The 15,350-nt window shown below is 42.8% G+C and overlaps 1 protein-coding gene across 1 annotated transcript in view; it reads left to right on the top strand.

The window, feature by feature from the left end:
• Window positions 1–277: 277 nt before the first annotated feature.
• Window positions 278–15,350, top strand: part of lrfn5a (leucine rich repeat and fibronectin type III domain containing 5a) — a gene marked incomplete at its 3' end in the record, with an annotated part of 45,261 nt that continues 30,188 nt past the window's right edge. The window contains exons 1-5 of the mRNA XM_083633380.1: window positions 278–492; window positions 4,243–4,371; window positions 5,128–5,308; window positions 7,166–7,321; window positions 14,682–14,941. Of these exons, the coding sequence (XP_083489506.1) occupies window positions 296–492; window positions 4,243–4,371; window positions 5,128–5,308; window positions 7,166–7,321; window positions 14,682–14,941 (923 nt within the window). The 5' untranslated portion in view covers window positions 278–295. The remainder of the gene's footprint in view (window positions 493–4,242; window positions 4,372–5,127; window positions 5,309–7,165; window positions 7,322–14,681; window positions 14,942–15,350) is intronic.

Genomic DNA, 15,350 nt, shown 5'->3' with positions numbered 1-15,350 from the left:
ATCGATCCAAAAAATCGTGACATTAAAAATCGCGATACTTAGGTGAATCGATTTTTTCCCCCACCCCTACTGCCTACTGTACTTTTCTTTCTTTTTATGTCTTGCTATTTTCTTTCTCTGTCTCTTTTCTTCTTCATGTGTGACATAAGCTATAATATAAACCTAGGTATGTTCAATTTCACTGTAAATTGCATTTGATAGACCGTCGCACCCAGTCCAAACGCATGACCACTGCCATTAACAAGCCTCTCTCTGTCTGTCTGCTCTTCAGGTGTTGTATCCAGGGGTGGTAACCATGGAGAGGCTGTTGCTGTGTGTGATGCTGGCAGTTGCCATGGCAGTGCGGGCACAGATCTGCCCGAAGCGCTGTGTATGCCAGATCCTCTCACCCAATCTGGCAACCCTCTGTGCCAAGAAGGGACTGCTGTTTGTGCCACCAAATATTGACAGACATACAGTGGAGCTACGGCTGGCTGACAACTTTGTCACAAGGTAATAACAGCATTAATAACACTACCACTATACTTCCACCATGCCACTACTACTACATTCCTATACTGCTACTGTCTACTATAGTCTACTACTACTACTACTAATAATAATAATAATAATACTGCTACTACTACTACTACTACTACTACTCGTACTACAACACTACTGTACACATAGCACTATGACTTTCATTATAAGTGCTACTACTATACTAAAATGTCCCGGTTTTCAGCATTCACTATCAAATTGTTCCAGTTTCCACCAGAGTTAAAATAATAATAATAATTATAGCTGCTGCGCAGCAATGGGTCGTGGCCGGGCAAGTCTCAAGGCTTTGAGCCTTGAGCCTTGAGCCTTGAAATCAGCTCAGAAGTGTCAAGTGTCAATACAAGAAGGAAGGTTGGCCATAATGACAATGAATCAGCACTTCCTGCCGCCCTTCAAAATAAAACAATTTAGAAGGTACAGGTACTGAATGCTGCTATAGCGCCCCCTAAAGGCGAAATGCCACAATATTTATCCTATAGGCTCAGAGTACATCCTTCCACACCTGGACCAAGGTTGGTTAGGATCGCACGTTGTGTTCTAGAGTTATGGTGATTCTTGTGAAATTGGCCCCACCCACAGAAGTTTGGAAGTCGATTATATCGCAACGGTGTGCTTTTTTCAAATACCACGAAACAGTGTTGTGCAGGACACTCATCACATGATGTGTGCTTTGGTTTGGTGAAGACTGGACAAAATTTCAAGGGGGAATCGCAAAAAAACTGTTTTGGACCAAATTCAAAATGGCGGAAAATCTAGTCAGACGGAAATGGGCGTGGCCTAGATGAGTAGATGTGGAAGGACCCAAGGAATCCAGGGAAAAAAGAAGTTTGATGATAGACCATACGGTTCAGAAGTTATGGACCAGAATGTAAAGAGGGCTGTTATAGCTCCACCATCTGCTCAATTTGTGTAATTATTTCGTGTAGAATAAAAGGCCCCTCTGTGCACCTCCCTACCAAGTTTCGTAGCTGTAGCTGTTATGGTTTCTGAATTACAGCTAATTTACTGCAAGATTTTTCGAAACCCCATGCAAGTCAATGGGGAAAAAAAATATTATGACATCACAATTGCTCGAGTGACATTAGTGATGGCATCACAATTGCTTGACTGACTGATGACATCACAAATACAACCTAATTGCCAAAGGTAATTAAGGTAATTAAGCTATACACGGGGCCAGAATTCAACGTTTTGATGCACTGTGGGCTCAGTTTTTGACCGATCGAAAATCTGGTTTGATACTTTTGTGTAGAACAGTCTAACGATGCAGATACTGAAGTTTGGTGTCGTTTGAAGAAAAAATGTGGGAGGAGTAGGGTTTAATTCGTTTTTGCAGTTTTTGCAGTTTTGCGGTCTTTAAACTTCATAATTGGCCATAGGTTGCATTGTACAAAAGTTTCCCCTCATTTAGGCGCACATTTCGGTGAAAGTTGCAAAGCCGTAGCACGTATGCCTGATTTTTTATGAATTTTTTAAGTTTTAAACTTTAGACGGTCGCTGTCGTGCCACCGTTAGGACTATTGGCCCCAAATCTGTGTCAAAGACGTTTGGCATGGGACTGGACCTTTGTGCAAAGTTTGGTTAGTTTTCATCCATGGGAAGTCGAACTTCCCGGGAGGAAGAAAAAAATAATAATAATAATACAGGCAAATACAATAAGTGGCCCTGCCGCTTCGCTGGCCCGGCCACTAATGATAATAATAATATACTTGGTTTCAGCACTTGCATAGATGTTTATTTAACTGTCCCGTTCTTTATTACCTAACCCAATCAAAAAACAAACACCACGCGTCTGAATTCAACACTAATTTACATGACATATATTACATTGTCATTTAGCAGACGCTTTTGTGCAAAGCGACTTACAATAGTAAATTTTTTCAACAGTAGGCTAGTCCAACCAACTGTCCATCACAGTCTTCATCAGTTAGGATTCTTAAAAGGAATAAGTAACATTTATTGATTTTGCTGTTGTTCTTACATATGTGTCAATCAATCAATGTGTCGTTGTCAATGCTGTTGCTAGCCTATGACGCTTGTGGCTCTCTCTGACAGAATCTGTCACTACGCTAATGGTTAGTTGTCATGCTGAAGAGGTCAGTCTTTTCTAAAGAGGAAGAAGGCTTACTCTTTCCTTCATGAAGGAGCCGGCAACGAAAATGCGTTTTCACACTGCATTTTCATTTGCACATGGTGGAAATGCCTGGTGAATGAAAGGTATCTGACAGTCAATACATTATATTTCCTTGTGTTTTGTGTTTACAATTTTCAAATAAACTATGTTTGGTGGATTTGAGGCGATGTCCATGGTACTGAAAGTTGCAGTCAAGCGCTGAGATAATTGTCCCCTATCCTGATGAAAACGCCTATGATGCATACACAAGTGCATACATGTGTGTGCATGAACGTGCAGTACACTTACTGTAAGGGTCCCGGTTTGGGGGTTTGAAAATGTGATCACCCTAGACTACAATGACTTGATTCTTCAGATAGCTGAACTGTGAAGTACCGTCTGGTGGTTCCACTGTTGCTACCATTGCTGTTATTGTAGCTATTTTCTTGTTATATTACTTGTCTGTTACACCCCAAAAATTGGCAATTTTATGCTTTATTCCCTTCAGAAATTGGGATAACTCAGTTACCTCTACTCCTGCTTTTGTGTGAATGATCAGAAAAAAACAAGTTGGAGTGCAATGTTCTTGTCATCGTTTTGCTTACTTCCACCCAGAAAAAGAAAAAAGGAATTCTTGTTTGTGAGGATGAAAAAGTCATGATCGGGAGCTGTTAAAACCACGTAGGGGGGAGGGGCAAAGCGTCCTGAGCTAGTGGAGGGTCGGAGTGAGCGGTGAGGGATCTGGAAACTGACCTTGGGTTGTAGGTATGGTGGGGCTGTGTGGTGAACTGCTGTGTAGGCCATAAGTAGTGTTTTGAATTTGATCCTTGCAGTGATGGGAAGCCAGTGAAGTTCATGAAAGAGGGGGGTGATGTGGGAGAATTTTGGTAGGTTGAAAACAAGGCGGGCTGCAGCATTTTGAATAAGTAGGAGTGGTTGAATGTCAGAAACAGGGAGACCGGCCAGTAGAACATTGCAATAGTCCAGACGCGACAGGATGAGTGACTGGGTGAGAAGTTGAGCTGCTTGTCTGGAAAGGAATGGGCGGATTTTGCGAATGTTGAAAAGGGCAAATCTGCAGGACCGGGCTATTGCTGCGATGTGGGTAGTGAAGGACAGTTGGTTGTCAAGAGTGACTCCAAGGTTTCTGGCTGTTTGTGAGGGAAGGACAGTAGTGTTGTTAAGGGAGATGGAGAGGTTGGTTACAGGACAGTCTTTGCCAGGGAAGAGGAGGAGCTCAGTTTTTGCTATGTTGAGTTTGAGGTGGTGGTTGGACATCCAAGTGCCAATGTCTATGAGGCAAGCCGAGATCCGTGATTCAACTTGAGTTTTATCAGCAGTCCCATTGAGACTAGAGGGAAGTTTCTCTCTTAGAGCTTCAGTTAACCAAAATACTGTTTGTAGCATTGTTGGCGTTCCTCATTGAAACCAATAGTCACTGCTAGGAGCAAACTGACATGTCATCATTAGTTGATCATCAAGAAAAGAAATGGCGTGACGGCAGAGATGGTGCTCTAGATGTAACATTATTTCAGGTACTTGGATTGCTTCCCCTCATCTCATTTTCCTCTACTTATCTGCCTCCACAGTGTGAAGAGGAAAGATTTTGCAAACATGACACGACTGGTGGACCTAACGTTATCCAGAAACACCATCTCCTACATCACACCTCATGCCTTCGCCGATCTGGATAACCTCAGAGCCCTTCACCTGAACAGGTATGGAGTGACACAGAGTGCTGTTGGTATTCATAGCTTTCAAGGGGCGTTACGTGCTGCCGGGAACGCCCACCTGGCGGTCAAAAAAAAAACTTGCCAGCCGTGTCGACTAGTTTCTCACGCTGTGTTTGTTCAGCCAAAGTGCTGGATAGCCTACCTGTTGTGCTATCGGTTGCACTAAACCGACGAGGAGACACGCCTGGCTTGTGCTTTCACAGAATCCCGTCGGAGAAAGAAAGGAGGAGGTTGTGGATTTGTGCGAGTGGTTCAGTCGCTGGGCAGGGGAAATGCAAATAGCTTTTTTTTCTACCATCAAAGTACACACGTCTTTGCTCTTTGCGGCCAACATTTCATCAAAGGTAAGCTCAAGTAACGTTACAATAATGATTAATACCCCGTTAACGGGGGTTTAACGGGGGTTTCCCGGGCAGCACGTAACGCCCCTTGAAAGCTATGAATAGGCTGGGTGAAGCCAGCTTTCAACGTCATGTCACAGACTATGCCTGTAACGTAACATGGAGGTGATGTGGAGGCTGGCTTTAGCCAGGCTAGTGTTGGTATGGAATTCTGGTAGATGAGGTGTATGAAATAGACTGGTATTGTTATGGGATATGTGGGGTGAATTTGAAGCAAACTAGTCAAATGAAAGAGACAAAAATAACCAATTTATACTGGCTACTGAGGTGTTGTAGCTCATTTCCAAGGTAGTGTCTACAGTTTTCTCTCCGTTTCTATCTCTGTGTCTCACCTCTCCAGTAACCGCTTGACGAGGATAGCCAACGATACGTTCAGCGGCATGTCCAAGCTCCACCACCTCATCCTGAACAACAACCAGCTGGTCCTGATCCACCAGGGGGCATTCAATGACCTGCTGGCACTGGAAGAACTGGACCTCAGCTACAACAATCTGGACTCCATCCCATGGGAGGCCATCCAGGTCAGTCACATGGAAAACAAACCTGTCGGTAATATTACGATGGAGTCCCTTGATAAATTCCCAAGCAAACTAACATGGTTGTAATTAGCTGTGCTGTAAAATGTCAAATTCTCTTACATTTATTGTACTTGACCATAGACCATATACAAAAATATGGACATAGCCACTGTGATGTCACCCATTGGTTTGTGGACTTCCATTTTTAAGCCTTGAGTTTGGCATTTTGACTGTCGCCATCTTGGTTATTTGGAGCCAGAAGCAGAAGACCAGGGGTTTTCCCACAGAGCTGCCTGCTATTGGTCTGCCACGGGCAAGCTGTGGGATAACTGGACAGGCGACCTGTCAATCACACCTCAAAATATAGTCTGCTTTATCGTCAATTTCACTCTAAATGGGAACATCATTTACAAAATGAACATCATGCTGTATTGAAGAAGACTTGAAACGAGTGACTGAGACCATCAACTCATTGGGAAGGTGTACTGAGGTCAAGACATAAATCAAGTGAGAAGTTTCAGATAATTTCCCCATTGACTTCCATAAAATTTGACTTCTTTTTGGAGCCCGTGGATTCCCCTCTGCTGGCCATTCGAAGGAATGCAGGTTTAAGGGACTTCAGCATTGGCTTCACTCTTCAGAACTGGAGGCTGTCCCTTGTACTTGACAAAAGTTTGATGAATTTACAGCAATGCAAAAAACTTTGTAGGGGCTAAGCCTATGTTCTCATGAACTGAAAAGATGTGAGAGATTAAAATGACAGTTACAATAACCTGGATTCTACACCTTAGAAAGGCACCAGGTGAAGTTTAAAGTAGTATTCAAAAATTGTCTTTCCACATCTCTACCTTATTCACTTGCTCACCTTACTTCACCTGCCCCTCGCTCAATACTTCTTCTTTCAGAAGACTTGAAACCACATTATAGAGTTGTGCGTATCTCTCTCAGTTCATCGCTCCCTCTTACAGAGGGAGAGTCTTCACACCCTGAGTTTGGTCCCTCTTACAGAGGATGACAAGCCTTCACACCCTGAGTTTGGTCCCTCTTGCAGAGACATTACATTATGTTATTTAGCAGACGCTTTTATCCAAAGCGACTTACAATATCACATGTTGTCAACAGTAGAGAAATCAACTATGCAACATAATCTATGACAGCTACAACTTTTGAAGGAATAGATTAGCACCTCTAGAAAGTAGATTGAGAAGTTTTTGTTTTTTAAGAAATGTTAGTTCAAGATGGGCCCAGGTGGAGCCTGAAAAGGTGTGTTTTTAGTCTTCGCCGAAAGATTGACAGTGATGCGGCCGTCCTGACCGAAGGGGGGAGCTCGTTCCACCATTGTGGTACCAGGGACGAGAAGAGTCGTGATTGGGTTGAGCGACTTTTGAGCCCACGTGCACTGGCGGAGGAGCGGAGGGAACGATGTGAGGTTTGGAACCTGACCATAGATTGTAGATATGGAGGAGCTGTCTGGTGTACTGCCCTGTAGGCCAGTACAAGTGTCTTGAATTTGATGTGTGCAGAGATGGGAAGCCAGTGAAGGTCCTGGAAGAGGGGAGTGGCATGAAATAATTTAGGTTGGTTGAACACCAGACGGGGTGCAGCGTTCTGAATGAGCTGGAGCGGCCGGATGTCAGAGGCAGGTAGGCCGGCCAGAAGAACGTTGCAGTAGTCCAGGCAGGAGATGACAACTGACTGGACCAGGATTTGTGTTGCTTCTCTCATGAGGAACGGAGAAAGGAGTCTTCAGACCCTGAGTTTGGTCCCTCTTACAGATAATGACTAGCCTTCACATCCTGAGTTTGGTCCCTCTTACAGAGAATGACAAGTCTTCACACCCTGAGTTTGTCCCTCTTACAGAGAATGACGAGTCTTCACACCCTGAGTTTGGACCACAACATGTTGGACTATATCCCAGAGGGCACCTTTTCCCTGCTCCAGAAACTCAACCGGTTGGACGTCACCTCCAACAAACTCCAGAAATTACCGCCGGACCCACTTTTCCAACGAGCACAGGTATGCTCAGGGGTTTTATCAGATTAATTTGATATGTATTTGTATTAGATATTACCTCCTCCATTTATGAGAGAGAGCATGCTTGCCAACGCAAGCGGGGTGGTGGGGGGGGTTCGTCCCCCAGAAAAGATTGAGTTCCAAACATTGCTTCCTGCATTCTGATGTCTATATGGAACTGAATTGAATATTGTTGTGGTTTTAGCATCTAATTATTAAAAATGCTGTATAGTGGAAGACCAAGAAAGTAATGACAGATATCCCTATATTTCAACAAAGGAAAATGAGAAACAATATAATCTTTCCTGTAACATCCTTTGTGGCCATCGGGTATAGATTTCAGTTTTTACGAGGTGCACTTGAATGCACCATGAAGTCCGCCTGCAGACGCTCAGTTGAATCCCTGATCCTGTCTGCCTGGGCTGGGCTAGCAGCTAAATGCTAACTCTGCTGCATTGGAATAACGGGAGGATTTACTCCACACTGATCCATTGAACACGCATCTATGACGAGACACCGACTGAATCTATACTGTTGCTCTTGTCGCCTGCATGCCATAAAACAAGACATTTAGTGTATCTTTCTTGCCTGGGAGGAAACAGTAGGACAATAGGCGTATACACACTGTACAGTATACACTGTATGCTGTACAGCTGTATCTAATTTAATGCCTGTTTAACTGGGACTGTAAATTCATGTAAATCCACTGCTTATTTAATGCCTATTTAACTTAGACTGTAAATTTAATATACATTCAATGTAAACTCATATTTAACTCAGACTGTAAATTCATGTAAATTCACTGCCTATTTAATGCCTATTTAACTCAGTCTGTAAATCTCATGTAAATTCAATGTAAATTAATATTTATTATCCACGGAACACTCCTCCACTCATGTATATTGTATATATATTTACTCGATTTGATTGCACTTGCAACGTTGTGATTGTCTTTATCTAGCTTTCCTACTTCTTATCTCTGTATATTGATCTGACCGCTACGCTGCATACAGACACTAAGACAAATTCCTCGTATGTAACTTGCATATTGTGGCAATAAAAGTGATTCTGATTCTGATTCTGATACAGTAGACAGGGGGTTCCCCAAATTCTGTACATTTTAAAGTAACCTGCATCAAGCACTTTGAGAGCAAAATTAAGATGCTAGATATGAAGAACTACACACATAAACACGATTTTAGACGGACAAGCCCGTCTTTATTGTCACACGGTTACACATCAACACATGCACGGACGGCCACAACACACACATGCTGACGGTGGCCGGTGAAATTTGTCCTCTGCATTTAACCCATCCTGGCTTTGTCCTTTCCTCCGGGGGGCAGGCCAGGAGCAGTGGTCGCTTTCTCGTACAGCGCCCGGGGACCGACTTCGGATGTTGTCGTCACTGGTCAGATGACGATGACGATCTGATCTTCTGCATGTTTTTAATGGGGGGGGGGTTATATACGGAGGAACCCCCCTGGGGGAGCACGGGGAGAACATGCAAACTCCACACAGACAGAAAGGCCCTTACGACGAGATACCCCACCTGGGCAGTAGGCACTGAGGATATGGGGTGAACACAACCACAGCGCCCGCAGTGTCCCAGGCGAGAATCGAACTCAGGACCTTCTGACTGCGAGGCGACAGCTCTACCACTGAGCCACCGTGCCCCCATCACATCAATATCCTATTTACTGTGCTGTGGCTTTGCAATGATGAAAAAATAGATGTCTCCCTACATATAGTGTATAGTCTACATACAGCTCACTATGGTAGAATACTGTTTGCTTAAATACAATGGCCCATCTATACCAAAATCACTTCCAGGGGAGAACTCAAGTACAAACATTTGTGGCATAAACAAAGGTAAAAGGGGAATTTCCTAACTTTGATTGAAATGATGTTCAGCCAAGATAAGAGTTTGACTTCTACAGTTAATAATACAGTTTGACATTCCCGGTCCCAACTCCCCCAAAATTTAAAATCTAAACACGACGCCAGTAGGTGCGGCTATTTAGCCTGCAACTGGCGCTTGGGGAATTCTCTGAGTAGAACAGTAGAACATAGGCTAACTAGGCTTATACACGCTGTACAGTGCCAGAAACAGTTTGAGAGAGATATGGGAGAAAGGGCAATGAAAAGTGAGTCTCCCCGGAAGGGGGAGGGTTAGAAGTATATGAGAGGGAGTGAATATGATTATGTATGGTACACAGAGCAGAACAGTGCATGTACGGCCAGAGGGAGTCACGCCACACTGCCAGTCTGGTGATGGTGTAAATAACATCTGTAACCACAGTAACATTTATGCTTCAAAACAATATGGCTGCTGCTATTATCGGTTTAGACAGAACTTTCAATTCACTTGAAAATGGCGGTAACCAGACACGTCGACAGAGGTGTTCTCTTTCTTTTAGCGAAACTGGTGCTTTTGAGCGATGTGCTATCTGTTGACCGCAACATTTGGGCTGATCCAAGACCACAGAACTGGTGGGAGCAACCTCCCAACCACCAGCATGTCCTCCTCTGTCCAAATAGCCATCAATAATGTTTGTCTCCCAACGGTCATGGCTGGAGGGTAGCCGCATTTTGTTGAAGTGACGCCTCTCGGGTGAATTAGAGGCTAGTCTAGTCTAGTTTATTTATATAGCCCAGTGATATTCAACCCGAGGCTCTAGAGAGCCACATGTGGCTCCTTTATGGGTCGTTGTGGCTCTTTTAAGTCCTACTTAAAATTAAAAAAAAAATTAAACATCTAAAAAAAGATAAAGGGATGAAAGGGAATTTTTTTTGTGGGATTGTGCCCTGTTACAATAAAAACATTTATAAAAAATTACAAAATTACAATAGCAGACAAATACAGACAAACAACAAAACAAGATGATAAAATGAGCACATCAAGAAAAACAAGAGCACTCCCCGTGCAAGGCATCCTCAAGGAGTAAAGAGACCAATCGCTCCAATTTTAGAGAGTCCTGGAGCCTATTCCATTTATCAGGGGCATAAAAGGAAAGCGCGCTACCGCTTTTTCCTTTTATGTTGTCCTTTTGTAGTCTCCTTTTGTAGATGCGGCCCTCTTCATTACCAACAATTCATACTTTCGATATACTCCGTATATAATTCATATCTGTGAAATATCAAAATATGACTGTAGTAGTGTATTGTTATATCTGTACACCATATTCCACCATATATGCTTCAAAGACAAGGAGCGATGATATGCCACAGATTTGCCATTAGTCCTGAGTCCACATATTTCAATATATTTTGCATGAGGACATATTCAGATATTTTATTTAATGTGTATGTAACATTAGGTGTATCTGGGCACAGTATACTATATGGGGCAAATATGGTTCTGTATTTCACCTGGCATAAAGCATATCAAAAAATCTCCACATATGCGCCAGATATGATCCAGATTCTTGCAGAATCAGAAAATGTCTCCGGATTCTTGGGGTTTTCGTGCAGTGGGTCTTTCCCAGTTCACTTTTCACACGTGGAATAAACAGTCTGATGTGTGACTGAGAGCATGTCTCATATCTTGTATAATTTAAACTGAGAACGAGGACAGATATGAAGGACGCTTGCCAGTTAGGAACCATCAGAGAGGGCCAGCCCACCTTTTCATATAAAATACAGCAGTGTGTAAGGGACCGTTCGTTATTTAGAAAGGGGGTCACTGGAGGAATTTGGTGTGCTCTGAAATAAAAAGCTGTGCCCCTTCCCTGATCAAAATATATTTTTCCTTGACCCTCCCGAAGCGATTTGAAAATTATAATTAACCCTCCCCAAACAATATTGTGGCAAGTTTGCGTGGAAGAATGCAGACTGACACAGATATCTTACTTTTAACCTAACATTTCCAGAAACTCCGGCCAGAGGTGATCAAACACACTAACAGTCTCAGTCATGGTGGCTACATTGATAGTAAAACTAAACATATCCTGGCCACACAAACATTGCCATAATACCACATAATGCAATCAAAACATATGCACAACATCACTAAACCACGTTTTTAACTGTACAGTAAGAAGCTTCCCACAAGAACATGAACTCCCATAATCCTTTGCGCTTCTTAAGAGCAGAACTGTCACCAATCAGAGCGACCGCCTCCTCTGGTCGCTACATAATGCTATTTTCGCTTGTGAAACAATCTTCAGTCTGTGTATATCAATATTTGTGTTTAAATAGCAGTGAATGACTGATGGAAAAAAGTTAGCCGGTTCTATGTGGCGGACTCTCCACTCTCTGTCCCCCCTCTCTTTCTCTCTCTCACTCCCTCAGCAGACAGGCACAAAGCCACACATGTAAAATCTCCCAGCATCCATTGAGGTACATTTCGATAACAAATAGCATCCAAATTAGCCTAAATAGATAGAAAGGTAGATAGAAATAATGTTAACACAACATGCAATTGTCGAACATTTCAATATTGGACAAAATAAAATCTCGAAATCAAAACACAACCCTATGTGAAACCAACCCGATCTCCAAAAAAATTGTAAAATAGCAACGTTTGTGGACAAACGTTGGTATTTTACAATTTCGGCTAAGAAATTGTAAAATGGTAACGTATGTGTCTACAGCGGTGGGCGTGGTTTGGGCGTGTTTTACGGAGATTTTCTGTTTCTAACCCCTCCCCCTACTCTAATCCTAACCCTAAAATCTCAGAACGTTACTATTTTACAATTTTCGAGCCGAAATTGTAAAATAGCAACGTTGGTCCATATCGTTGGTATTATACAATTTTCTGTGAGACTGTGTTGGTGAAACATATATGTCATCCTGGTGGTATAAATATCCCTTGTAGACTTTACGTAATTTAGGAGATGAGTGAGCCGTAACTCGGTTCTACTGTGACTTCCTAGACTTATCTGGCGTAACGATAGAGCCCATATATATTTTGTGATGCCATGTCTGTTTGTTTGCTCGACTTTTCGTGCTGGAAATGTAGCCTACTTCCATATTGTGGCACCTAGAGACCACAGCCACAGGCTCCAACGCCGTTAAGGCACACACACCAAGAAGCAGCTTAATATTAAAATAGGAATCTTTATTATCGACAAAAATATATATATATGTTTTAATTAAAACAGCTCATAGCATCACAGCACAGGTTGGTTGACACTTGTTACATATCACCACGTCATGATAGCACGCAGCAACAATAATTACGTGTAAGGGCTCCCGCAGGATGGTGGTCTTACACTAAGTTATACAATCAAATCAAACTATTAGTATCACAATGAGTCAGCCACTCGCGCTCCCGAAAGAAAGCAGCAACAGCACACCAGCCTGTCGCAGCCTCGCTGATATGAACGTATAGGTTACCCCAGCAGTGCGTACAAGACCCCAGCCCTCCGTCGAGGCAAACAGAGCCCACTGATTGGCCAGATACTGTACACGCCTACTGTCTGGATAGGCCAAGCACAAAGATCGACAGATCAGACCGCCAAAGAGAAACAATGCACCGGGACATACCAAACAGTTTGGACAGGAGGGGTGTAAATGAAGCAACTCAGTAGTTGTTGAAGTCCGAAAAGCAAACATTACACACAAACAAAAAGTTTATATATTTTTATCTAATAAAAATTGTATACCCCTCCCCTGGACTCAAATTAAAGAGAATGTACCCTCCCTCAAACTAAATTCAAAACAAGATTACCCTCCCCTATTTTCCTCCAGTGGCCCCTTCCCTAAATAACGAACGGTCCCTAAGAAATGCATCACCCGTTAAAACAACGTAGAGCACTTTGATATATCACATCAAGTGGCTTCAACATGCATATACACAACATTGCCGTAAAATCATATACAGTAGCCTACATGTCATATAATACTCTACAGAATACACCCATTATAAAGTGGGAGGCGGGCCTCCCCAGCGGGTCTCCAAACAGTTTCAGGGGAGGCTCAGTGAGAAGACATTACATTAGTTATCAAAATGAGATGATTTGGTTAAAGATATACTTCAGAGATACAGTAGCTTTTGGGACTTTCATTGTTTTACCCACCTTCCCAGAGTCCGAGACAGATTTTAATTTTATGTTTTTCCTTTTTAGTCTGGTGTATGTCAAGCTTTGCCTGAGGGGAGGCCCACAGTCTCAGACTTTGAAAACCCCTGTACTACATCATTCATAATATAGTACATACACATCATCAGTGTACTGTACAAAACTCTCTGTAGTTAAGTAGGGTAGCTGTCTGATGATGATGTCACTGGAGGCCCTGACAGGAATTAAGTTATTATTTAGGCAGTGAGTTGTTGTAGAATGTGATTGTCAAAGGAAACTGTGTAAACTTTACAGGATGAGCGCACTCCAAAAATGACTAACTGTATTTATCTGCAGTGTGATATGTGACCCATCATCAGTGAACTGTGTGTGAACAACACTGAGGAAATGGGATTGAGTCACATTGACAGTGACAACCGAGTGACATTATCTTTGCAACTTCCAAGACCGCCATAACTCAAAAAACTGCTTCATTTTGCTTTCCACTATTTACATAAGCAGTCCATTTACAGCAGCAAAATACATTATAAACTCTAAACTGCATTACAGAAAAACTGCTTACAGTCGCCCATTCCATCAGGAGGTCAGTAATCTATTTGGCAGAGAACAAAACAATTCCACGCTTGGTTAACAGATGAGATAGATGTGATAATGCATGGTTTGGCAGTCCAAAACAAAATCATCAGCAATATTCAGATAAATAACAGGAGTCAATGGGACAAGATCCTCCTGCTTCTACACCCTGAACCATCAAATAACTCCATGCATTTCAAAGAATTAATTCTTTGAAAATGTAGTGTTTATTGGACTTTCTGAAAGAATACTACTATTACTACTACTACTACTACTAATAATAATAATAATAAATTGCGGATTTAATGGTAGATGCCATAGATTCCTTTATTTACCTGCTGTGTCTAATTTGATACACACATTTTCAACATGATTTTACTATGCAATAATTTACAAAATATTAAATTATTTTACATTGCATCAATCCGTTATATTCCTATTGAAGTATCAGTAGCAATTTGAATATTTTTCTTACTTCTTTCAAAATTGGCAAAAATATCCATGCTAACCCACATGTAGGTCACATGATTGACAAGGTCCATTTTGAATGTCTCAATTGAAGGTCTCTACATTATGCGTCCTGCCCCCTGGTTGTTTGGGTAAGGCACTACATGTAGTAGGGTAAGTGAGTAGGGTAATTTTCCCATTGACTTACGTAAAATCGGACTTATTTTTGCAGCCAGTGGAGTTGCCCCCTACAGGCCATTTGAAAGAATGTATGTTTAAGGCATTTCCACATTGACTTAATTTGTGTTTTACCCTTGCAGGTCCTGGCTACGTCAGGGATCATGACCTCCACATCTTTCGCGCTGTCATTTGGTGGGAACCCTCTCCACTGCAACTGTGAGCTCCTCTGGCTGCGAAGGCTGAGCAGGGAGGACGACCTGGAGACCTGCGCCTCGCCCCAGCACCTCTCCGGACGATATTTCTGGTCCATCCCCGAGGAGGAGTTCCTCTGCGAACCCCCGCTCATCACCAGATACTCCCATGAGATGAGGGTCCTGGAAGGCCAGAGAGTCGCTCTCAGGTATGAGTTTGACTACTTGCCTGGGTCCGGACCTTCGAATCTGCCCACTCCACTGAGTTGAGTTTTGCTTGCTTCTGGTCTGGTATCGTGATAATGCAACAGCTATTTCATTTGGTTGACAGAATGATTAGCCAATGACCACCGAGGGGGACTAACGATTAGCCAAACAGCGTCAATAAACAGCACAACCGTTGGAACTAATGCCATCGTCAATGCGCTGAGGTAGGCCGTGTGTCCATATGGCGTCTATTCCTAAGCTCCTGTGTCTTTTTTCAGTTGTTTCCAATGAGGAGAGAGCGTATGCGGGCGCCTACGGCCATCTAGAGGGGGTATGCTGCAACCAGCATCTTTTTTCAGAGCGCCCCGGCTTTTTCTGAACTTTTCAGAAAGACGCTGGTGTTGGGCGCTC

The sequence above is a fragment of the Poromitra crassiceps genome (assembly GCF_964638095.1).
Source record: "Poromitra crassiceps genome assembly, chromosome: 3".
Taxonomy (NCBI): Eukaryota; Metazoa; Chordata; class Actinopteri; order Beryciformes; family Melamphaidae; genus Poromitra; species Poromitra crassiceps.
The sequence above is the reverse complement of the archived record's forward strand: the minus strand, read 5'-3'. Positions and strand labels throughout refer to the sequence as shown.